The sequence below is a fragment of the Choristoneura fumiferana genome, chromosome 13 (genome assembly GCF_025370935.1).
Source record: "Choristoneura fumiferana chromosome 13, NRCan_CFum_1, whole genome shotgun sequence".
Lineage (NCBI taxonomy): Eukaryota > Metazoa > Arthropoda > Insecta > Lepidoptera > Tortricidae > Choristoneura > Choristoneura fumiferana.
Window position 1 is genome coordinate 9,300,189 of NC_133484.1, and position 25,992 is coordinate 9,326,180.

The following is a 25,992-nucleotide window of genomic DNA, read 5'->3' on the forward strand; positions in this document are numbered from 1 at the left end:
CGACTTGTGCCATCATTTCCATGGCCTTTTTAACTTTTAAAAAAATGTGACTGATTGCAGGCGCGCTAATTCATTATTGTCAAGCTAGCGCGCCTGCAATCTTTTTAACTTTTTAATTTTTCGCTGACCATAAACTATGCACTTCACCTTCTGATATGTAAAGAATAATGTCAACTTTTACGGACATTTTTGAGAAAAAAAACTTCACGTGTAGGTGGATCGAGGGATAGGGAATAGGTACCTACCCTAGCTTTTATTTTAATTTTATCTATCACATTTTCCGCATGGTTAATTTATATATCTAAGCAAAATTACAGCTTTCTGGTACCTACTAACACTCTAAGCTAAGCCACGGACGGACGGACGGACATCATCGGACATGGCAAAACTATAAGGGTTCTTTCTTCCTTTTGAAGTACGGGAACCCTAAAAATATCCCAGATGTTATTACGGACAATGTTAATTAAATGTTAACGTCGAGTCCGCGGCATTTTTTACGTTCATGTATGTAGGTTGGAGTGCCGTGCGCACATCTTGCGTCTCGGATCTAACATGTCCGCCTTTCGACCTACGTTTTATACTGTAAGGAAAACATTGCGTCACCCTACGCACCAAAATGACTGTTTTGTACGAAGCTCTATGTTTTGCTCTGAACTTTCGCGAGTCAAAATCATATTCAGATGTAATGCGTAGTGATTTTCCATCAGGAAAACTCGGATCTGAATCGGAATATGACGGCACCCGAAGTAACAATCAATTATTGTATTAAATGAGTGACATTTTCATATCCGCTAATATGGAACTTTATTATTTAGTGCCAAATGTCTAAATGAAACATTGTAGGTGCGGCTGTATGATGGGTAGGTATTGAAACTACATAATTGAGAGAACACGATAAATACGAACTTTTACGATAAAATATGATGGAACACCATAACTTTGTATAGGTACCTACACCTACCAGATCAAAAGCAAAAACCAACTAGATTACCAAATAAGATCTAATGATTCAGATCAAATCGCCAACTGACAAACTGATATTGAAATATCTCGTTATTTGAAGGAGCTATATTATTAGCAATTTGGAAATGGGTAAGATGGTTTTATGTATTACGAGGTTTGCTATCTTAATGAAGCATTAATAAAAGAAAATTATTTATTTTTTAGACAACCATGATGGTGATGACGAAACTGACGATACTAACATAAGCGATAGTTTAGATATCTATAAGTACAGAAAGCGATCAGATAGGAATGAACTGTTCATGCTACCGCGGTTTAGCGGTACTACTACGCGTATTGAGATAGATGAAAAGCAGAATCAACCGAAAACGTATGCAATACTGCAAGAGAGTCGGTCAGAGTTTACAAGCAGCAAACTGAGAAACGCCTTACTTATATACACAAACTCAGCCTGGCATCTCCTTGTCCTTTCAGTTCTGTTCGTTGCTTACATCTTAGAGACATGGCTCTACACCTTCACCTTGCCTGATACTAGACTATTTTGGATTATAATCTCCATTATTTGCTTACACTTAATATTTATGTTTGACGTCGCCATCATTTTAGGATTGAAATTCTTTAAAAAATGGAGAAGAACGCTGAACTTGATGGAACCGGGATCGATTCATGTAGCGTTAAATGTCACTCTAGCTATGCCGTATGGGTTATTTTATCTATTTGATCTGCGAGTTTACAACTTCGATCTGTGCATCATTGCACCAATAATAGCTGCGTTACGAGTCTACAGAATTCTAGAATACTTTTACAGCAAATCTTCGCAAGCTGGGCGCAATCAATGGACAACATTTTTATTTCAATACCTAATTCTATTTTTGCTGTCAGTCCATACATTAACTTGCGTGTGGTATCAGTTTGCGAACAGAGAATTTAATTTACAAAAAATATCGTCTTCTTGGTCCGCGGAAACGGTGTATTTGTGTACTGAATCTGTTGATGATTGGTACCTTGTCTGTGCATACTGGTCTATTATGTTTTTGACTACCAATGCATTGGGCGACCTGTACCCGATTACGACGACTGAAAGAATTACTGCGATTGTAGCTATAGTACTAGGATTCTTGTTAACAACTATTGTTTTTGTGGGATCTCTCACATCACAGTTCATAACAATTACAACAAGACGTTCTAAATATGTAAGGCAACTAAAAAAGATAAAAAATCATTTGAAATTGATAAATATGAATGACGACACTACTGGACGCATTATAAGGTACAAAAGGTGCTCAAATACTTTATTTTAAACAACTCTACGTATTATTGACAATCCTTGAATATTTTCAGATATTATGAAGACCTGTGGTACCAGAAATCAGGGGTCTTTAAGCCGAAGCTAATGGAATTGTTGCCCCTGCCATTGCGTATGGAAATTTGTTACGATTTGAACGCAGTGCCACTATACAGTTCATTGATATTCAGGAAACTACCAGAACCATTTCTCAGAAGGTTGTCCTTGTCTATGTCACATCAATTTTATCTACCCGGAGACTTTGTTTATACTCATAACCAAACTAAGACAATAATGGTAATTACATTTATTTGCTACTTATCTATGCTGCATTGCTACCATAGCCGTAGTTATATTCTATAAATAGGTATAGTTGATTTGCATTAGAAATAGGTTCAGTCGAATGCAAAAATATATATACAGCCATAGCGTCAAAATATGTATACTTACATCGACCTTATGTTGAGCGGCATAAAGGTATATAGATACTTTTGACCGTACAATCACCAACACACTTTTTAGTTACCATTCGTGAACCTGGGCATATCTATCTATTTAAGTATATACAATTATCTACATATATAAATAACATGTTCAAAACAGTGAAAATACTTTACCTAATAACTGTTTTATGCTGACGATAAAGAAGCGACGAAACCGCCATCGCCTGGTGGTTGTTAGTTTGTCCTATTAGTTGTGACCAATTAATACTCATTGCTGAATACTTGATGTATCTGTTTATGAATTTATGAATCCGTTTATGTTTAATTACATCGGTTTATAACTAATTATTTCAATTGATAAAGATTTGCATCACGAGCGGAGTTTTAGAGATATTATCCGACGAAGACGACGAGAGTCCAATGATATCATTCGCTAAAGGAACGTGCTTTGGGGAAATATCTCTAGTGTACAATATACCAGGTAAATGGGAAATCCAATAATATTTATATATAAATTTTGCCATTACCGATACGAGCGATACTTTATGATAAAACTTACAAACATAGAGCACATATTCAAGGCGTCAGTACCTATATAGATAGCCCAGAGGCTAAGAACATTGATGTATCAGATGTAGCAGCTTGACATGGGAGAAAATATAATTAACTTAATAGGTTGCAACAAAATAAAAGATCGTCAAGACATTTAATTGGCCGTTAACAGCCGTATTACTGTATGTAACATTGGGATATGGTTCACAAATACTTAGTCAGTGCAGGTAGTGTGATGGTAAAAGTTCGATGATCTTATGGAAGACTTGAAGAGGTTAAAAATCCAAAATAAGCAAGTAAACCATAAGTAATTCATACATCTTATTTTAACAGCCAGATGCACAGTCAAAGCTGCTACGTACGTAGAATGTCAGGTCCTTCATAAAAAGGACTTTATTCAACTTATGATTACTTACCCGGATTTAGTTGATAAAATAAGGGCAGAAATTGAAGAAAGAATAATTCGGAGTAAACGTAGGAAACACACTCAGAGTAGAGAGATTCCTCTAACACTCAACATCTATGCTTCTAAGAATTTAAAGAAAAGCAGCATTAAATGTTTGAAAGACAAATTAAGATCTATTCAAGGAACACCAGGTAACTTTTTATATTGTTTACAAATGCCTAGGAAATGGTACCAAATGTTATTCGTCCCTCAAATTATCCTGACACTTTCAATGCATGTGTAGGTGTTACATACAACTATGAAAATGTACCTATTTATTCCTTTGTTTGTATGTACCTGAATGCCGTAACGGAGTAATCGTAAATGATTATTAGGAAATCACTTAAGATTAGCCAGTAGGTACTTACTGAGAATAAATACCGATCACCTAGGTACGGTCAAGGACTTTAATTCATGAGCCACCATAGAAACTTTTCAAAAGAAAAGTCATTACGATTTTCCTTAATAAGTAATGCGGTCATGTTAGCTCATGTCATAAATTAAAGTCCTTGACAGTACCTACTAGCGAAATAGTTGAATACTACGTAGGTCTAGTCATTGAAAAATATTAAAAATACTAGCTGTTACATTGAAACAGTACCTACTTAACGATTCATCATTAATATTTACAGGAAAAATGAGTACAGTCAATTTGTCAGAAGGATGTAATTTAGACCTGCACTGTCTTGATCTATACATTTTATCCGAACACATCAGAAAGAAAACAACATCGTTCACTTGTATAAACTCAAAAATACCCTGGATACTAGAGGCTGACTGCAATCTTGTCAGATTTTGGGAACTCTACATATTATGCATTGTATTTTATATTTGCTTAGTGTATCCCTACTACATTGGTTTCTTAAGAAGGTTTCCCGGAGGTGTTTTGTACTACATTGAAGTAGTTATAAACATATCACTCTTGTTCAATATCCTCATGAATTTCGTGACAGCGGTACGAACTAAAAAGAAATATATTAACACATTTTATGCTATAATATCATACAAGATGAATACATTAGGCTTCTATTTGGATTTGATTGCTAATATACCTTTAGAGCACCTTGTTTCGATACATACATACGCCATTTATCGAGACAATCACAGAAACCATTTGTTTTATATGAGCAAGGGTATAAAGCTATGCCTGGTGTGGAGACTTTCCAATTTCTTCGAAAATTTGGAGAAAAAATTGCTGTTGAATACTATAGTGGTTAAAGTAAGTAAAATATACCGGGTGTGGCCTGTAATGCGAGCAAATAATTTAAACATAGATCATACAACATAAAAAGAGTGAGTTTATTTTTATTACACTTTAAAGGTTATTCGAAGAAGCAACGTAAAGCAAAATGCTTGATGTTTGTAGCGTAACAGGTGACGTCAGTTGGGTTTAGGATGGCGTATATTGATAACTGTATTTAATTTGTATGAAAAAGGGAAAATCTAGACTACATTATTTTTAAAAGCCGCTGAACTAATGTTATTCAGTTTGACCGAGTATGATCTATGTTTTAATTGTTTGCTCGTATTACAGGTCACACCCGGTATACCTAGTGCCATCAACGAAGACGCGTGATTTTGTTAAAATTAGATATTAATATAATAACATTTGATTGTAATAAGAACCACGGCACGCGTCATCTTGAATAACTCTACCTAATACCTAATGTGTGTAATTTTGAACATGAAACTACCGTGAAACTCTCTCATTTTAAATGATAACATAACGGATAACTCACGTCTGAAATCGAGTTTAGCTCGACATGTTTCGGGCTAATCCGTAACCCTTCTTCTGGGAGCAACGCGACTTGGTAGCTGCATTAGTAGGTAATATTCTATTATTTATGTACCTGCATTCATTGCAGGTTGCAAAATATTGCGTCTACATTTGCTTGCTGTGTTACTGGTGCGGAGTTATTTTGTATATGGAGTCATGTTTCGTGAACCGGTGTTCAGAAGGGTCTTGGTATACGAAAGTTTTGAGTTGGGAGTATCAAACACCAGGACTCGCCGTGAACAGGTATGAACCTTATTATATTTTATATGAAAGATTTATACGGCACGTAATGTTTGCACCAGCAGATGTTCCTGCGCTTCGATTTCTGGTCGTTTGGAGTGGTATTCTGTTGTTTTAAGGAAGCGAAGATGAAATTATGAATTTCACACCGCGTTTGTATTAAAAGTATCTAATGCTGTAGTTTTTTAGTGATAAATAAAGTAAAAAATTATTTTCTTATTTTTTTCAGTCGAGGATTCCAGTTAATCACCTCCATATACTTTTCCACTGTTCTGATACTATCGGTCGGCTACGGTGACCTAAGCCCAGGAGATCATTTCGACATGGGTTTTGTGGCTTTCCTCAGTCTGTATGGCTTATTACTGATTGGCTATTGTGTAGCTGAATTCTCAGCGGTCGTCACTCATTGGTCGAGGTAAATAAAAACACAATATGTATTTTGTAACTTTGGAATTAAAGTTAAAAACAGTGCTATGTCAGAAACAGTTGATCCGGTTTTGATGATATGTGTATAAGATTCACTGTATGAATGATACCATTCTACAATAACCTATAAAGAAGAATCTATACTATCCACCCATAAATAAAATAGTAATGTGTCTTACAGATTTTAAGCCTTTACTCACCGCGTTTTTTAAAAGCGTCACGTTGAACGCGTTTTTCATTTCATATAGCAGACGCACAACTCGCGTGAGTATCGGGTTTGTATCGACACACACAACACACGAGTCCACGGCGCGTTTAAAACACGGTGTACAAAGGCCCTTACAGACTTGCAACAAATCTTAATGACACGCAGCCTAAACCTGAACTAGAGACTTGAAATTTAATGACATACAATACAGCTATTCCTTAAGGTTATGAGGTGCATCTTGAAGAGATATTTCAAAATCCCCACTAATTAGAGAGCTAGCAATTTTTTTTATTATCCCACGAGAGCGAAGCCGCGGGTTAAAAATATTTATAAAAATCTGATGTACGTACAGGACCAAGACTGCGTTTTTGGAAGTGATTCTGACAATAGACAAATTTATGATGGAAAACAACATGCACTCAGCTATCAAATCAAGAATAATGGCATTTTACGAATTACAATGGCAATACAACTCGGTAACGTAGCACTTGGTATATTGTAGCACTTGTAACTTTTATTAAATAGGGGCCAGTTTGTCACCTAATATGTATAATTTATCTTTTTTAACCCCCGACGCAAAAAGAGGGGTGTTATAAGTTTGACCGCTGTGTGTCTGTCTGTGCCACCGTAGCTCTTAAACGGGTGGACCGATTTGAATCCGGTTTTTTTATTTGCAAGCAGGTTTTCTAGCAATGGTTCTTAGACATTATTTCATTAAAATCGGTTCAGCCGTTTTTGAGATATTGAACTTTGAAGTGACAAAGTCGGGGGTTTCCAACTTTTTGTTGGTTAGGTTATGTTAAGCCCGGTTTGGACTTGCAAGAAAATTTGTGTAAGACGCTTTTCATTCCGAAGCCGTAAAGCCAACGAGTTTGTTGTGGACAATCGAGCGCCGCAATGTAATGCATTAGAACACACAATATTTACTTAGTCTGATTTTAGGGGGTGGAACTAACTGGTGAGAATTGGTTAGAGAAGACGGTGGTACCTTCAGAGTTACGGAAGAAAGTTTTGCACCAAGCACGTTTCAAAGCGCTCACTTCGATCAGATTCTTTCAAGTGAAAAACAAGGCTTTCATCCACACACTAACAGAAAGTAAGAATACAAACATACCTTATACATTTCTATGCAATTACTCTTTTAATATTTTAACCGGCTTTGAACGAAAAATTTGCGATTACACAATAAGTTCAAATACAGAAAAAGAAGACCTTAAAGATTTTTTTTTTAGCGGCAAGAGACGTTATACTACCTCCAGGTGAAATAGTGTACTACGGTGGTACGGTTTCAAGAGAACTTTACATTGTAGAAAGTGGTTATTGCTTGGTCACCTCGAAGGAGCTAAGAGAAACTAATAAAGAACGTGTTATCGGTCCCGGGAATCACTTAGGCCTTCTAGTTTTACTGTACGGAGTGCCTGCTGTGAGCACAGTGGTAACCCTGACACATTGCAAGGTACTGATTGTTAATTGGTAAATTAAAATGCTATTAGGTACTTTAACGCTACCTATTTCTAATTTTAGATAATAACAGACGAATTCGATTCGAACATGCTAGTTTTATTAAGAAATGAGTTCTACACTGTAGAGTTATTGGTATACCTAGTACTATCCACGAAGACGCGTGATTTTGTCAAAATTAGACATTTGCCATTGTAATAAGAATTGAATAAGAACCACGGCACGCGTCATCGTGAATGACTCTACCTATACTCAAAATTTCCATAGCTCCTTGTAGCATTTGTTTTAGTTACGAGCTAGCAGGTTACGTACCTATACTCCGTTTGTAGCCATAGTAAGAAAATGTTGTTGTCTTAAATATAACATAAGGTGCTATATTTGTCTAATTTTAGCTGGAATAAAAAGCACTAAGCGACCTTTTAAAAAATTTAAAGCTATAGCATAGTCATCAAGTTTTAGTTAAACTGAAGCTATAACTGAATATGATTATTTTCAAGTATTTGTTGCGATTCATTTGCTTCCTGAAGTGTGCATTGGACCTAACATTTAAAGAACCTTTTTTACAGTTAATCACTATTGGTCATTCTGCGTACACTTCGGCTCTAAGTCTTTTTCCTGACATGAGAGAGCATGACGATCTTTTAACGTCCGAAGAACTTGATTTAATAGAAGCACAAGCGAAGTCCCAAAATACGAAAGACTACTTGCAGCATTACAATGCCACCGACGATGAAAAGAAAATTAAAATAACTAGTATTTTTCAGAATTTCTTTGATGGTAATTGAAGATCTATATAGCGTCTATTTCATTCATTTCGTGTTACATGCTTAAACTTTATGATGCGCTATTTATATTCAAGGTTCTTTTATAAATGTTTACAACAATTACAACAATAAGAAGCAGTCTTACTTCAAGTCATACAAACAATTTATTATTTTCGAATATATTGCCCCATATATTCTCATTCCTATCACTATTAAACCGGACGGCACTTTTCTAAAGATATGGGCAATTTTGCGTGTTTTGGCTGCCTTCTTATTATGTTTACTGATACCGGTAAGTTTTTAAGGGTATGCTATTTCAGTTTAATATGATATCAAAACAGTAAATGAAATGTACCTATACCTACGTATACCAAGTAGTCAAGCCTTTTATTTTTTCCAGATTAACGTCTCTATGGCTCCTATGTGCAAAATATTTAATATACCTCTACTAATAATGGAGAGTATCTGCTACGTTGACCTATATTTGATGCTACACGTCGCTTTTTACGGGCCTAAAAATCAATTGATCAGCCATCCTTACTTAACTGCTAAGAACTATCTTCAGGTTTATCTTAATTTTATTAACTATAAGTTAGTACGGTTCTTCAGTGCAGGGCGACCTTACCACCTAACATTATTTCAGGGTGCATTTATTATAGATTTCCTGACGTGTTGCCCATGGTACGCATTGTGGCAGCTTTTCGTACCAAAACATAACGAAGGGCACTCTTCAGAAGATCACCGCATCAACGCCCATATGTTTCACTGCATTATAAGAATGGTCAATGTTTTACAGATTTATAAACTGTATTCCGCTTTCTGGACTGAATCAATAGGGGCATTGAAACGAGTAAGAATAAATATCCCGTGCATCGGCATGACAGCTTGTTTACTTACTGAATTCTGTTAATAATATAGTGAACTGTAACTTTTATACCTATACCTATTTATTTTTTCAGGCATATCTAATGAGTGTGGTACAGTTTACTCTGTTAATGTTATTCTTCTTAAATCTGTATACGTCTATATTAATAACTCTGTCCTGTCGTTATGTAGTGGCTTCTAGCTCTCATGACCTTAAAGCAAAAATTGCAAGTATTTCTCTAAAAGGGCCTTATATGGAATCTATGTATCTTCCAGGCGGAAATATGATATGCCAACAAGGTAACAATTATCTGCAGATATTTTGTATTGTACTTAAAATATTTGAACATAGCAGTTAACAAAACAAAGAGATGTACAAAGGCGAACTTATCCCTTAAATGGATCTCTTCCAGTTTACCTTTGAACAATTAAAAGGATATCAGAAACAAGAGTATACACTAAAGTGGAAAGATAAAAGGACCGAAAATATTTTGTTTATTTCCGTTGGTATAAAATTTTCGTTTAAGTTAATATTGCTGATCATTTATTGTTTTAGGATCTTGGATAGACATGGCAAAGATTGTTCAAGATAGGCAGGCAATAACTCCAACGAAAGCAGTTCTGCTCGGTTACTACTGGTCAGCATCGACTTTTAGCGGAGCTGGTTTTGGAGATATAACGGCACACGATACTACTCACATGATGTTATCTATTTGCATCACCATACATGGCGTTTTATTCTTTGGGTATGAAATAACGGTTACAAAAAAGAAGCCAATAATTGCATTGCATTGCATTGTAAGCCGTGGTGGCCTAGTGGTTTGACCTATCGCCTCTCAAGCAGAGGGTCGTGGGTTCAAACCCCGGCTCGCACCTCTTGAGTTTTTCGAAATTCATGTGCGGAATTACATTTGAAATTTACCACGAGCTAGACGGTGAAGGAAAACATCGTGAGGAAACCTGCACAAACCTGCGAAGCAATTCAATGGTGCGTGTGAAGTTCCCAATCCGCACTGGGCCCGCGTGGGAACTACGGCCCAAGCCCTCTCATTGTGAGAGGAGGCCTGTGCCCAGCAGTGGGACGTATATAGGCTGGGATGATGATGAACCATTGCATACCTATTTAAATTGTAGCTACATTATCTAATACCTTTAAACAAGCAATTCATGTATATCGCCTTGTATAATCAGAATCTCGGAAAGGGCTCCAACGATTTCGATGAAATTTAGTATGTAGGAGTTTTCGGGGATGACAAATCGATCTAGCTTGGTCTTATCTCTGGGAAAACGCTTATTGTCACTTATTGTTAGTCCGAGCGAAGCTCTGTCGCCCAGGTAGTGTAACTTACGGGTGTTTCATTTCAAAGTAGGTGCTTATTCATCACAGATATGTATATGCTCGAATAGCATCTCTCAAAGCTATGGCTGACCAGATGCTAACAAAGTTTCAAGAGAATCTTAAACATTTGGAGTTGTTCCTAAATAGAGAGAAAGTGCCTGGGATGCTGAGGCAAAACGTCATAGACTACTGGAAATATCAATGGAAGCGGACTGGTGGCTGGTCGGTTAGTAAAAATTAAACCTTATCTAAAATCAGGCACATCAGGCTATGTTTCTCTTTTCCTTATAAGTAAAAACATAAAAAGATCTTTATGACACCACCTAATCTCCATGTTATGGAGGTGAATCGAATTCCAAATGTGGAAACTAGAACTATAACTAGTCATAAGTAATAACTAAATACATCTTTCGTTTAAAAAACAGCACCAATCCATATTGGGAAAACTGCATGCAAACTTGAATGAAGACGCAGTATTATACATGTACGAACGGACATTGAAAGAGATCCCTTTATTTGAAGATGTTGAATACTCCTTTTTTAGGGCTTTTGCGAAAAAACTAAATGAGCTGTACTTCCAGAAGGGATATATGGTTATAAGAGCTAATGAAGTAGTCAGTAATATGTATATAATTTACAGGGGAAAGGTAACTATGCCAATTTTTTAATTAGGTATTACACAAATCGAAAATCTTACATTCAAAAGCAATGAAAACTGAACAAATCACTGAATCGAAAAATCGTCCTAACAAACCCCTAATGGATTAAAAGACCTAGATACCCCACACTATAGGGTTGGATGAGAAAAATAAAATCACCGCCACTTTACGTCTATGGGAGGGACCCTAAAAAAAACTTTTTTTTATTGTACCATTTTGTCGGCATAGTTTACATATATTTATATCCGTGCAAAATTACAGCTTTCTAGCATTGATAGTCACTGAGCAAAGCCGCGGACGGACAGACAGACAGACAGACAGACAGACATGGCGAAACTATAAGGATTCCGTTTTTGCTATTTTGGCTCCGGAACCCTAAAAACGATACAACATGGAGATAGTAAGAGATGGTGAATGCAAGCACGTTAGAGCTATCACGACAGTTGGTGCCAGCAGTAATTAGATACCTCTGTCGATACCTTTTACCACTGATTTTTAGATCGCCTCCCGGGATCAACAAAGATCTGTAAGTTCGCAAAGTCAAAACTTTAGTAAAAATCGATATTAGTAAGCAGGAGGTCTATCTAGAACCGAAAAACATGACTAGGGGCCTACGAGGAAAAAAGTTTGTTGTTTTGGGGATAATGGCTTCGGACGGGCCAGATTTCTTAGTCTACGTGTTCAATGGACTCTTTAATGGTTCTCGAGTTTATGGTATTCAGTGGTTGATGGAATCTTTGTATAACTAGGCCAATGAAGTTAGATAGGTAGTGAACTGAAAGTGGTCAGCATTTTAAATCTAAATATTATTTTAACCTCTAAATATACTTTTTTATTCTATCTTCGAAATAAATATAGAAGGACTATTTTCGTTTTAGGTGGACATTCTATCAGAATTCAATGAAGTAGAGACTTGCATGGGACCAGGGGGCATATTTGGAAACATACGCGGAGCCGCGATGTATCTCACCATGTCAAACATAGTCGCATCAAGGAATATTGATTTACTATGCATTGACGGCCCACAGTTTTACGCATTGCTGAAGGTACGCCACTTGCGATTTTTGTGTTTTTATGTATGGGATTGACCAATAATAGAACCGTAGTTGGGAACTGCCTAAGATCAATTTTGTTGTACGTTTATGATTAAAATGACATGTTAAATTTTCTGGACTACTATATTATAGAGCTACCCGTCGGTGTTGAGGAAAGTAAAGTTTTCAGTCGATAGCGCACCTAAGGACTACGTCTTACCAACAATGCTGTCCGAAAGACGAAGCGAGGTGAGTTCCCCTGTTTTAATTACAAACTATTAATAAATTATGTGAAAGCACTTATTAGTCGTGAAAAGTTCGTTCATTTTTTACCTACCTAATACACTTTTTTATTTAACAGTTTTGTCCTACGGCTTATAAGGAGGAGCAAGAAGATGAAGAAGGAGAAATAAATGTCGGTGAGGTAAGTAGTTGATTCAAGACATTCGTGCTAATGATAAGGAAAACTAAGGCATGCCATTCCGTACGAATAAAGATAACATTGTTGAGTTTTTTGCCGCATAAGAGAAAGCCTTTGCCGCTGTTGAGAAGACTCAACACAGATTTTGCGAACCGGTCGGGTGGTCGATTTTTTGACATTCATAAGTGCTTGTTATACGTAGCCTAAATTGAATAAGGATATTTTGACTTTGACTTTAAACATGGTCAAGGTGATTGAGTGATGGATGATTGAGGTGATAAATTGATAATTTTATGATTTAGATTCAGGTTTTGTTCCGCGTACCTTGACCCTCCGACCCTTGCGTCCGATGTATTTTTCTGACTGACAGTTATATGTACCAGCATACCCGCAATTCTTCAGTCGTCTCGTGAATATGGCGCATGCAACGGTGCCGAAATATCGAGCTTCTCTAAAATCAAGGTACGCGGAAAAAACCCAAATTTAAGTCATAAAATTTATAATGATAATTTATAAGCAGAGGAACAAAAACAATGGGTTTAAAAAAAGAAGGCACTATAGAGACAATTTGTGAATAAGTACGTATTCAACTGTATTCAAGGTTCAATTTTGTTGACATATTTATATTAGATTCGAGATTTTTACAAAGTACTGACGAGATACAAGCCTACAGCCATAAATTGCATATTTTGATTGCATCGCTTGAAAAGTAGTGATTACTAGAATTGCTTTTATCACAGGTTATCAATACCTAATACGAAATGCGTTAAAACTATTATCTTGTTTTTAGAGCCCTGAGAAGAGCATAGCAGAGTCCCACGGTTCGCGTTCCATTACCTCTACAGGGAATGCAGAATACGTAGCCGCTACACTTTTACTGTTCAAACCACACAGGTCTGATATTCAGAATCCTAGCTTTTCGTCTTAAATATTTTTCCCAGATTATTAATTTCCCAATTATGCAGGTAATATTTCATGGGTATCTTGTAGAACCCTGTAGGTTAGGTTAGTTTAATAACAATCCTGAAGTACCTACTTACAGTTTCAAAAGAGTGTTCGTCTTTATAATTTCACTTGTGAAATTAATCATTTGGGAAAAAAAAATTGGCAAAATGAAAGAACCCTGCTTTTCAGCTCTCGAAATGCTATCATTCAATTTCTTTATAAATATGACGGATTTCCGAGCAGTGCGGGCCTTCTCAAATGAAAGGACACAAAGGTTGATCTCGTAACAATATTATTGAAAATTGGATTTAAAGTGATTTTTTGAAAAATCTATATACCTGTCTCTTTCTCAAACGCTTTTCTCTAAGCAGCAAGTACGGCGGTACTGGCGTGTGACGTCACATGCCAGTATGTCTTTCCCTGTCTTATCTTGAATTTCAAACCTTTATAACTTTGTTATTTGTAAAGGTAGCTTAAAAATTGTTTTTCTATTCGATAACAGGTATTGTGTACTTTTAATTTATAAACCATATACAAAATAGTCAAAAACCGTATTGTATTTTTGGTTTATTATAACAAAATGAAACAAAGAGGTTGATGGAAATTCGAGCACGGCTTAAGTTAAAGTAAGTCCCACAGATATAGATCTAAAATCTAGAATATATCTGTGGTAAGTCCGCTAGCGCGTACAGACTGTTTTATAACCTCGTATACCACCGATGACTGGTTCCGAACGCTGACTTACATGTCGCAAGCCCACCCTCTTTGGTTTAGAGACTAATTTTAATATTTATTTAAATAAATCGATCGAAAAAACCAAATCGATATTTAAAATGCACATAAATCTAAACTCATTACAAAATTAACGATTACGTAAATTAAAGAATTCTCGCAAAACACTCGTGAAACATATATCTCTATGACCATGACGTATGGCTAGTCTAATGGTGATTTTCCACCGGCGAGGCGAGACGAGGCGAGACGAAAATTGAAATATGTATGCATTCTCGCGCGCCCGCCGCGAGCCGCCGCGGGCGCCGCCATACAATAGTACATTGTGTCTTAAGGGCGGTAAATAAGGAATTACGAACGAGAGTCTATTAGAAGCCCGAAGTCGAAGACTGAGGACTTTAATGAGTCGATGTTCGTAATTATAGTACCGCCCGTGCGACATACAATGTTTTTCATCACATTTGCAAGTAACATTTTATATTTGTAAAAGAAAAAATATAATTCTTCCAAATATGGGCGATATCTTAGGCTGTGCTCTTGGCAGCGTCGCCCTCTACCTCCCTCGGCATGCGCCGCAACGTGCGTGTGCATGTGGTCCATGTAGTGCTGCATGCAGCAGCGCGCGCAGCGCCATCAGTACGGGCCCTGACTCATTTACCGACCTTGGGCTTCATGGCATGAAAATGTGTACGCGCAATGACTCATTTACCGACCACGGGTTTAATGACAAGCACATTAAGGTCGAGGGTTTTATTTGGGAGGTTGCAACCAAGGTAGCCTGCATGTTACGACACTATTTACGAGCAAGTGTGATGAAAATTTCAATTCTCGTCACGCTTCGTCTCGTCTCGCCTCGCCGGTGGAAATCCACCTTAATGTCGACACTGTTACAGGGATTTAGTCTCTACGGAAGCCTAAGATTAAAAGTGGTTTATAATTAAAACTGAGTTTATAATAATTTATTATTACAGGTGGTTCCGCAGCAGTGTCATACCTGACTGCAAATGGATTCAATTCATGGGTAAGCGTATTAAACTTAATTATTATTTCGTACAAAAATTTAAATAGCCTATGACAAAATGTGGCGTAAAAAATAATATTGTTTTCAGAATACGTCATCAGCTTTCTCTGTTACGCAGACTTCATGATACTAGTATACCAATTGGCTTTCCTATCGGTACCATATTTCACATACATGTGCATTGTATCAGACCTGATTTTTCTATATAAATTATTTTTGGATATTCATACTGGTCATATGAATCGTTACGGAGATTACATATTAAATCCGAAGAAAGTAAGGAAGCTGTAAGTACCACATAAAATATTTTATCTTGAGTAATAGTATGAAATATGATTGAAAGTTTATCTACGTCATCGAGTATCACCTGGAGACAATTATAGACGCTTAACCTAACCACTCCAAAAGCTACGTAAAAAAACCGGCCAAGTGCGATTCGGACTCGCGCACGAAGGGTTCCGTACCATTATCTATACAACATTAGACATTATCAAAAAAACGGCAAAAAAAATCAAGTTTGCTGTATGGAAGCCCCCCTTAAATAGGTACATATTTTATTTTAATTTAACTATTTATTTTTAAAGTAATTATAATATTTCAAGTGTCTACCTGTTGCCGTTATTAATATCAAGCAAAAAAAACGGCAAAAGAATCACGTTTGTTGTATGGGAGCCCCCCTTAAATATTTATTTTATTCTGTTTTTAGTATTTGTTGTTATAGCGGCCACAGTAATACATAATCTGTGAAAATTTCAAGTGGCACCCTTTGGGTACGGAACCCTAAAAAACTAATTCTACTTTAGTCGCAGTCGCATAGTACCAACCCTAACGAGAATGGGACCAGCAGTTGACCACTGGTTTAACATGGCGTTTGTCCTATTCTTCCGGTATTCCATAAAGTAAATAATGAGGTTGAAAGACCATCTCCAACGATGTCTGCCGAGCACTTCTGGCCAGGTGAGAAATGGCAGACTATTTTTTACAAGGTTTTATTTAGTTTCGCCTGTCCTATTGTCTGTCTGTCTGTGGTCAAATCTTACAAGTTAGGTAAATTTGACCAACTTCCAGTAGTCAGATTGACTTTAAATTGCGTGACAGTCTGGTAGTGACATCGTGGTAATCAGGCCAGGATCGTCTCCGCAGGACGGAACTTTTCAGTGACTTGAAGTTTGGTATGCAAATTTAGTTTGGGTGACAATGCAAGTAAAGTCGACAAAAAGTACAGACAGCAAAAAAAGCTTGTATTAAAAATGATTTTTTTTTTACCAAAAACTCGTTTTTATTTACGCTATTGCCCAGTGGTACCCTAGTCTATCACGTACGAGTAATTTTGACCAAAAAAATCCCCGGATGGCTTTACTAATCAAACCGGCCACTGGAATTAAGGCAGACTTTGTTTTTTACGTCATTTTGGGGTGGATAAAGAGGCCCTTAAAAGATTACATAACAGTTAACTATAGGCATAAATGTCCCCATGTTGTACTCTATGACAATAGGTAAACTTGCAAATCGTGCTACCGGTAAGTTTTATATAAATAAGAACAACACTTGTTTTTTGATTTTTAGTTTCTTCTCAAGAACGCTGCTGAGAAGAAGGGATTTTTTAGCCAACCTACCTATATCTTACTTAGCCTTTGCATTGAATCATTTAAAACCAAATTTAAGTACGATATTGTTTTGTTATTTGAGATCCCCTCAGCTTGCAAGGATTTCCTACTTGTTTACAAACAGAACCCATCGGAAAATCAACATGGGGTCAGCAAATTTGTTCTTTAAGCTATTGTAAGTATATTAAGAAACAGTTTTAATACTGTTATTTATCATCCACGGCCTCAAATAATCATTTATCTTATATTTTAGAACAATTGGTATTTGGGCATCTATACTGTCACATGTAAATGCGTGTTTGTTTTTCAAACTTTCATGCCTCACTCCAGAGCAATGCGTTTCATCAAACTGGATGTCTAAACCGGAGATTAACTTACGCGCTAAGTATTTGCAGGTAATTTTGGCAGTTATTCATTTTACGATATCCCTGTAGCAGTATCAAAACCTCATTATATATTACTCAATGAGTTATCATTGCAATTATCATCTAATTTAGTGGTTAATGTGATTTTTAATGGTACTTAGACTCTTCTGGAAACCGCAAAAAAGACAAGTTATATAGGTAATGCCACGAGAGTTGAAGTGAATGATTACACACACAGCTACAAAAAGAACTGATTTCACAAAAGGAGAATGAATGAAATGAATGAGTAAATGTCAAAATCTGTCATTACACATGTTCTTGCGTGCGTGACCTCAACTTAGGTGGCACTACCTGTACTTACTAGAAATAAGTTTTAAGGTTTCCCTTTACCTCCCTAAGGGTGAAGATGAATTGACTCATTTTGATTTGCCGTGTGACACAAATTGGACTTTTGTATAAAACCGAATGCAGCAGAAATTACGCGACCGAAAATACGCGGCTCGCGACTTAAAAAAATACACTCGTCTGGCTTCACCCTAAAGCACAAGTTGCATCCACACCGATTTTATTTTACAAGATAATATGTAGTGTGAACCACGGCAAGTAAAAACTAATCATTACTATTTAATACATGTTACAGAAAGATTTTTTCTCCATCTACATAGCAGCTTTATGGTACATGATTAATTTGCTCACCATTACCGGAACAGGAGATGTATCTTCGCAAAATGACTTCGAAGTGATCGAGACGATAATCATCATAGTCATTATAAAATTTTGTACAGGTGTGTTTTAAAAGTAGCTCTCTGAATTGCAAACTATCCATAGAAGAAATATAAGAATATTAGCACAAAATGTTCATATGGCCGTAATTTACATTGGGTCGATTCCAGTGTACCTAGGTGGTTGGTAGTTTACACCGCAGGCAGTGCACCACCAGCAAGAGCTTTATCTACTCTGCTGCCTACTCAATGCACGCCATAAGCTGCAAATGAGGGCTATCGTTTTTTGTCTCACTAGATGGCGCACTGTTGCGTGAGGTTTTTAAGTATGGCTTTCAAAGTCTGTTATAAATATATATACTGTTTGTTTATATTCAGTGATTGAGAACAACGCCATCTACCAATCAAGAGCTAAACTTATAACTACAAGACATAGGCTAGCGAGTGTTAAAAACCAGCGCAGCAAACACGACTCAGATAACAAGACCATCTCGATAGTACGACCACTCGCCACTAGAGGGCGCAAAAACAATTATGACTCCTACTATAAAATGTTTAGCTTGCGTTAAAGCAGTCGATAAACTGGAACAGCTTTATTGCACACAGTGCAATGGTTGTTACCACTATCAATGTGTGAACATTACGTCAGCATTCTATAGAGAAAACCAACCAAAATTAAAAACAAATTGGTTGTGTCCTTCTTGCGGTATAGTCACACGCCGTCGTCGGCGGAACGATAACACCCCGCGTCCCCAGCGGGTATGAAACAGTCCGAGCATGAATCAAATGATCAGAATGTCTCAAGTGATGTGGACATATCTAATCTGCTGGGCGACACGTGCCTTATGTCAACGCCACCTAAAAATGATTCACGTGCTGCAGTACGTGTGGATTATGATGAAGACTCTACAAACGCACCAAACTCTTCAGCGTTCTGCGGTCAAAGGACTATCACAGTAACCTTAGATGACTTCAAATCTATACTTCACGAAAAACTGGAAATGAACAAAGAAGAGATGTTATTTGAATTTAAATCTATAATACAAAGAGAAATTAAAGTAGCCATTGAAAACCTGAAAACGGAAATGACTCAACGTACAACCGCATTGTCAAACGAACAGAAGGTTATTAAAAAAGATCTTACTGACCTTGGCCAAAAAATAAAAATACTGGAGTCAGAAAATATTAAGCTTCAAGATGAAATTAAAAGAATACAATCTCAACTCAAAAACCCAATAAATAATGAAAATCAAAACAACGATAGCGCTCGCAAAAAAATTGTCCTGCATGGCTTTCAAGAACTGTACGGAGAATCAGAATATGATCTCCTAGAACGTCTGTCTTATATGTTCAGAGATATAATGAATGTAAATTTGGACGGGTATGTTGAGGAGCTACGTCGTATTGGTAAAAGAGGCAACCAGAGACCATTAATCATAGAGCTCGTAAATAAACAAATTACCCGTTACCTACTAGACAACCGTAACTTTTTCCTGAACACTGGTTTGTCAATTACTGAGTACTTGGACGAGAAATCACTGAAAACAAGAAGAAATCTGATTAATATACTCCGGGAAGCCAGACGTGATGGAAAGCATGCTGTTTTAAGAGATAACAGATTAATAATAAACGGAGTAGAATATACGGACCCATCTTCAAACCTGACTTCAAACCCAACTCCAAACACAGCTCCAAACACAGATCCAGAGTCAACTCCAACGACAGTAAAAACGAAAAACTTGAATGAGTGTCGCATGTTTCGAAACTGACTTCCATGTACTTATTCAAAATACACAAAGCCTTAAAAATAAAATAGACATATTAGATAGCATACTGTGCGATAAAAAATACCAAGCCATATGTCTGTTAGAAACATGGATCTCAGACCAACAAGCTGATGTAATGCAAATTAGAGACTATACGTTTGCCGCGACATACAATCGTCACGAGCGCCGCGGCGGAGGTGTCGCTATAGTAACGAGAGATGGCGTGCCGTACACAGAGAGGCCAGACATCGCGGCTCTATCAGTAGAGTGTGTAGTAGAATGCTGTGCAATAGAATTAAAACCAAATGTAATATTAGTAGCAATATATAGGCCAGACCGAGAAATAGAAACATTTTTTGAGATATTAAACAAACTTTTAAACAAATTTAAATCGAAAAACCAAAAACATATTATAATAGCAGGAGACTTCAACATAAATAAATTTCAAAACACAAATAACTATCAAAGACTAATAAATACAATGCTTGAGTTCAACCTTCGCCAAATAATAGATAAACCGACTAGAGAAACTGATGTAAGCTCATCTTGTATTGATTTTATTTTCACAAACAACAAACAGTATAATGTTAATGTGAAAGATTTGGGAATTTCTGACCATAAAAGCTTGCTGTACACTTTTGAGCAAAACTCAACCGCAAATCAAAATGTTTATATGTATAGAAGAATTTACAACCAGTCAAACATAAAGTCTTTCAAGGCTGCATTGCAAAAAGTTAAATGGGAAACCATTTTACTACATAAAAATGATATAAATTCAAATTACAAAGTCTTTGAAAACTACATATCAGAATTAATTAATCTGAACATACCACAAAAACATATTAAAGTAAAAACAAAAACACTAAACATTGGCTAACTACAGGTCTCAAAAAATCATGTACACACAAAAGATTGTTAAAAATCTTTACTAATCAAAGTAAAAATAATGTTTTAAAGCAACATACTGCAAAATACACAAAAATTCTCAAAAAATGTATAAAAAAATCCAAACAAAATAACTTTATTATACAAATGAATCATTCTAAGAATAAAAATAAAACAATGTGGCAAATAGTTAAACAAATAACAAAGAAAAATTTTACAAAAAAACATAAAAACATTTCATTAAAATCACAAAACAAAACAGAAAATAATCCCGAAAAAATAGCTAATTTGTTTAATAACTATTACGTGTCAGTTGGCAAGTCTCCTTTGCCCGGTGGCGCGCCCCCGGCCGGCCGGCCTGCTGCACGCCCTGCCGTAAACTCAATGTATCTGCAACCTGTTACTGAAAAAGAAATACGTGCTATAATCCAACACTTACCTAATAAATCTAGCTGTGGCGTAGATGACATTCCCTCATTCTTACTGAAAGCCTGTGTTGATGAGTTCACTCCACCTATTACACAATTAATAAACCAATCCTTTGATCAATCTTGTTTTCCGGACAATCTGAAAATAGCTAAGTTAAAGCCTATTCCAAAAAAAAAGGGAAGATTAGATGATCCAAGCACATATAGACCAATCGCATTGCTTCCAGTTATTTCAAAAATATTCGAAAAATGTATGGCAAATCGTATCTACAGCTTTCTAGAAAAATATAAACTGCTTGACGAAAACCAACATGGATTCCGAAAAAGACACTCGACAACTCTTGCTATATACAACTACATACAAGAAGCTTTAGAATACATAAAGGACAAAAATATGCTATAGGACTCCTGTTAGATATGTCGAAAGCGTATGACAGAGTTTCACATGCCATTCTGCTCAATAAACTAAACTCAATAGGTATTCGGGGCAAAGCACTAGGCTGGATGAAATCATATCTTAGTCAACGAAAACAGTACGTTGAAATTGAACACCTTAACGAAGTAACTGGTCATATAAAAACATTTACATCTGATATTCTCACAGCTGACAGTTCAATCCCACAGGGCAGCGTTTTAGGATGTGTGCTTTTCCTCATTTACATAAATGACCTACCTCAGATCACTGAACACAAATGTGTTCTGTTTGCTGACGATATATCAATCCTATTTAAATGCAACAATGAACAAGATAGTAACACTTTAATCCCAAATACTTACCATACCATAGCTCATTGGCTTCAAGACCACAATCTTATAATTAATAATAGCAAAACAAAAATCATCCAGTTCAGACCAAGACAAAAACAACAAATTAATTTAAACTCAATTTTAAAGATTATTAACGTAGAAGAAGTTGGCGAATGCACATTGTTAGGGGTTACTATTGATAACCATTTAAATTGGAAAAAACACATCGAAAACTGTAAAGCTAAAATGTCACAATTCATATATGCGCTGAGCGTTCTCAAGGCAAATACCAGTACGGCTTGTGCGTTGGCAACGTACCATGCGCACGCGGCCGCCTGGCTGCGCTACGGGCTGCTGCTGTGGGGGCATAGCTCCGACGCGCACCAGCTCTTTGTAATGCAGAAAAAATGTCTGAGGATTCTAGCCAATATCCACCTACCAAGCAGTTGCAAACCACATTTCAAAAATTTAAATATATTAACCCTACCATCACTATATATATTAGAAACAGCAATCTTTGTCAGGAAAAACCTACATTTGTACCAATTTTCAAAAAGTGCCCGTCGAACCCATAAATTAGTCCTTCCTGAACCCATACTAGAAATCTACAAGAACAGCCCGTATTATAGATCAATTAACATTTACAATAAATTACCTTTAAATACAAAAAATATCAAAAATAATACTTTATTTATAGCTAAGTTAAAAACAGACCTTTTACAAAAATGTTATTATTCTATCACAGACTTTTTAAATGAATAAAAATATAGATATTTTATTTGTATGTTTAGAAATAAATTTGTTGTGATATTATATTAAATTAATAAACATTTAGGTAGAAACAAATTATTATCGTGCCATACCTAATACATAATTTAACTTTGTGCAATTTCAATAATAGAAATATATTTTTTTTTAAGTCTAGTATTTTTTAAGTAGTTTTTAGGCAGGGCTTTTAGTTGTGTATTAGATTTTAATTTCATACACAATAATTGTGGCTATACCTACCAGGGTGCATAATTTCTGTAAGTACTAGTATTTATAAGTCTTATGTTTTTGCCAAATAAATGAATACTGAATACTGAATATAACGGGCGTGAAAACAAAGTTTAGATTAAAATCATATTTAATACACCTTAAAACCGTACCATAAAAATATCGAGCATGCCACAGTGTTGCATAGTCCCCGTTTTGTTCGGAAAAAAGGGAGGACAAAGGTTTCCGAAAGACAAAACTGTCTCAAAACACAGACATTCATTGCCCCGGAACGCATATTTGCCATAATTAATTTCAGATATTGCAAAATATTCACAAAATTATTCTTATTATAAATAAACCCGCGTAGCTCACCCAAAAACTATGAGATTTGACATTTCGGAGACCTCACGCTACACTAGCGCCTCTAGTGGCGAATTCATTCGCGATAGCCCTCATTCAGCTTACGTTTCTATAACTAATCTAACCATACTGGTAGTTATTGTCACTACTAAAAACCAGTTTTCTATCCACAGGTCTCCTAATATCCGAAATGTCGGCAATGATAACAGCTCACTCGTCATCTCGCATTGCCTACGACTACGGTATAAACGAACTTCGAGATGGACTTCGAGACATGGATCTGAGTGACCACCAAATGAACAAGATGTGGGACTATGTACGCGAGCTGTGGAACAGGCAGCAAGGACGACAGGTATTTCGAAATAAAATCGACTCTAATAAATTTAAATGATTAAATACAACACAAAGATGCAGGTACTGTGGTTATGGTTATACATCCATCGCGATTTTGAAAAAGTCTTAAAAGTACAGTAAAGTATTTGTTTTTATTACCCACGCCAAGTCAGAATGGAATGCGTTTAATTTTAGTTATAAATGCAGAGAGTCTGTTACCATATTTCTCAAAACTACTTGAATGATTTGAATGAGATTTTTGCTTTATATTGGTATTAAACTACTGAACAGATTTCAAAGCGGCTATTTGCATAACGTTTTATAAAGTCCGGCTTTTGTTGTATCTTGTATTTTGTAATGGATTAAAAAAAATAGATGTAGAGCTGATCTCAGTCTCCTGCATGGTTAACAAGTAAGTACCTAAGTCAGAAATTTAATAACGTAATTTACCGACCCAAATTTAATTTGATCGTTTTTCAGATGCCCGAACTTGTCTATGAGTTGCCCTTCCGCCTTCGGTGCCAAGTCATGCAAGCAGTGTACGGTTCTCACATAAGCGATTCTGTTGTATTTAGCAGAACCGGTGCCGATTTCAGAAGAATGCTAGCAATGTGGATGAAACACTGTGTGTTCTTCCCTGGAAACTACATAGTACAATGCGGGGATGCTGACCAGTGCATTTATTTTATACACAGAGGAGAAGTGAGTATAACTGTTGTTACAGTGTTGTACCTTACCTACCTACTCTTTACTATCTATCGTACTTTATATTATTACTAAATCATGTCTTGTGTAGCCTAAGTTTGCGATAAACCCACCTTTCTTGGGACTCGCAAACACACAAGATTATTTCTGCTATTTTTTTGTTTCTCAAAGGTGGAAGTTTTGACTGTTCATCCAAATTTGACGGAATCCATTTATGACATCTTGGGACCAGAAGATTGTTTTGGATTAGCTCAGGTAAGTGTCTGTCTACTAAAATCTCACAAGTACAGTCACTCCACTAGCACCAATATCTGACACAACAAATCGTGCGCAACAAATCTGATACGACTTTATTTTTAGGGCCGCCAGTGTAACTAGTAGGACGTGCCAATCATTTTTTCATGCTCTGCTGTGGCAGGTATTAATGCAGGTGACTGTACTAATTAAAAAGCAGTGTTCTAATCCACATTGCATATAAACTAACCCACTTAAGCCGAGTTTAGACTTGCAAGAAAAATCGTGCAAGTTGAATTGCGGCGCTCGATTGACCACTACAAACTCGTTAGCTTTACGGCCTTGAAGTCCCCGACATTTTAATTTCAAAGTTCAATATCTTAAAAACGGCAGAACCGATTTTAACGAAACATAGCTAAGAACCCCCACAAGCTTTGACGTAAAAAAAAACCGCATCAAAATCGGCCTAAAGTGTGTACACGATAAAATCCGGGCGTGCCTGATCTGGTGTATCTTTGTAATGAATGCTAATTTTCAAGCAGCATTTTTTTAAGTACTTAGTGGTTATGAAACTACATAATAAAAGTACAATCATAATAAAAAGTTAGGACGTCTGTGAGTTTTTGCTTTATATATTAGACTGTGCTTAAATTATTATGTACGTAGTATGTAGAAATTTAGGCACAGTGAAATACATAAAGCTTAAACTCACAGACGCTCTAACATTTTATTGTGATTGTATTTTTGTTATGTAGTTGTCATAATCATTGACTATTACAAAAAAGTGCTGCTTGAAAATTTGCATTAAGTACAAAGATACACCAGATCAGGCATGCCCGGATTTTATCGTGGACAGTCTTATTCCGTTTGAGAGCTTCGATGCTACAGAGACTGACATACACTGGCATCAAACTTATAACAATCGTCTGTGTCAGTGGTTAAAAATGAAAAGTATGGTATCTGTAACATTTGTATTTCACAAGCTTTTGTTAAACTTTTAGTGCATTGCATGTTGAGCACGTTTGTATAGTGAAGATCCTTCAAGTCAAATCTCATCTTTATCTAAAACTTGTTTTTTATCTCTAGGGTCTATTTGTTGGGGTGTCACACCACTTCTCATTCCGAGCTCGAACTGTCGTGGACATCGTTTACCTCAAACTTGAGCAATGGAAGTATTTGCTAGACTTCTATCCAAAATCGGCCAAAATGGTCCAAAAGAAGGTTCAGAATGTATATTTAGCTATTTGAACTAAGAATAGTTAGTACTTATTTTAGTTGTTAGT

The 25,992-nt window shown here is 36.3% G+C and overlaps 1 protein-coding gene across 2 annotated transcripts; it reads left to right on the forward strand.

Annotated features, from left to right (window-relative positions):
• The first annotated feature begins 1,030 nt into the window (after nucleotides 1-1,030).
• LOC141434009 (uncharacterized) lies at nucleotides 1,031-25,957 on the forward strand. 2 transcript variants are annotated; one of them, XM_074096212.1, is made up of 32 exons: nucleotides 1,031-1,092; nucleotides 1,168-2,233; nucleotides 2,305-2,545; nucleotides 3,055-3,172; nucleotides 3,577-3,840; nucleotides 4,321-4,907; nucleotides 5,554-5,708; nucleotides 5,935-6,120; nucleotides 6,692-6,815; nucleotides 7,282-7,435; nucleotides 7,572-7,795; nucleotides 8,367-8,577; nucleotides 8,660-8,856; nucleotides 8,965-9,129; nucleotides 9,208-9,414; nucleotides 9,524-9,728; nucleotides 9,985-10,174; nucleotides 10,816-10,993; nucleotides 11,193-11,414; nucleotides 12,305-12,472; nucleotides 12,614-12,709; nucleotides 12,822-12,884; nucleotides 13,672-13,775; nucleotides 15,530-15,579; nucleotides 15,668-15,866; nucleotides 17,146-17,361; nucleotides 17,440-17,581; nucleotides 18,192-18,336; nucleotides 23,611-23,789; nucleotides 24,251-24,472; nucleotides 24,647-24,730; nucleotides 25,796-25,957. In XM_074096212.1, exons 1-32 carry the CDS (start codon nucleotides 1,089-1,091, stop codon nucleotides 25,955-25,957), a joined length of 6,528 nt encoding a protein of 2,175 aa, XP_073952313.1. In that variant the 5' UTR covers nucleotides 1,031-1,088. The 2 variants fall into 2 exon arrangements, with proteins under 2 accessions (XP_073952313.1, XP_073952314.1); XM_074096213.1 differs by lacking the exon at nucleotides 9,208-9,414.
• Nucleotides 25,958-25,992: the final 35 nt, after the last annotated feature.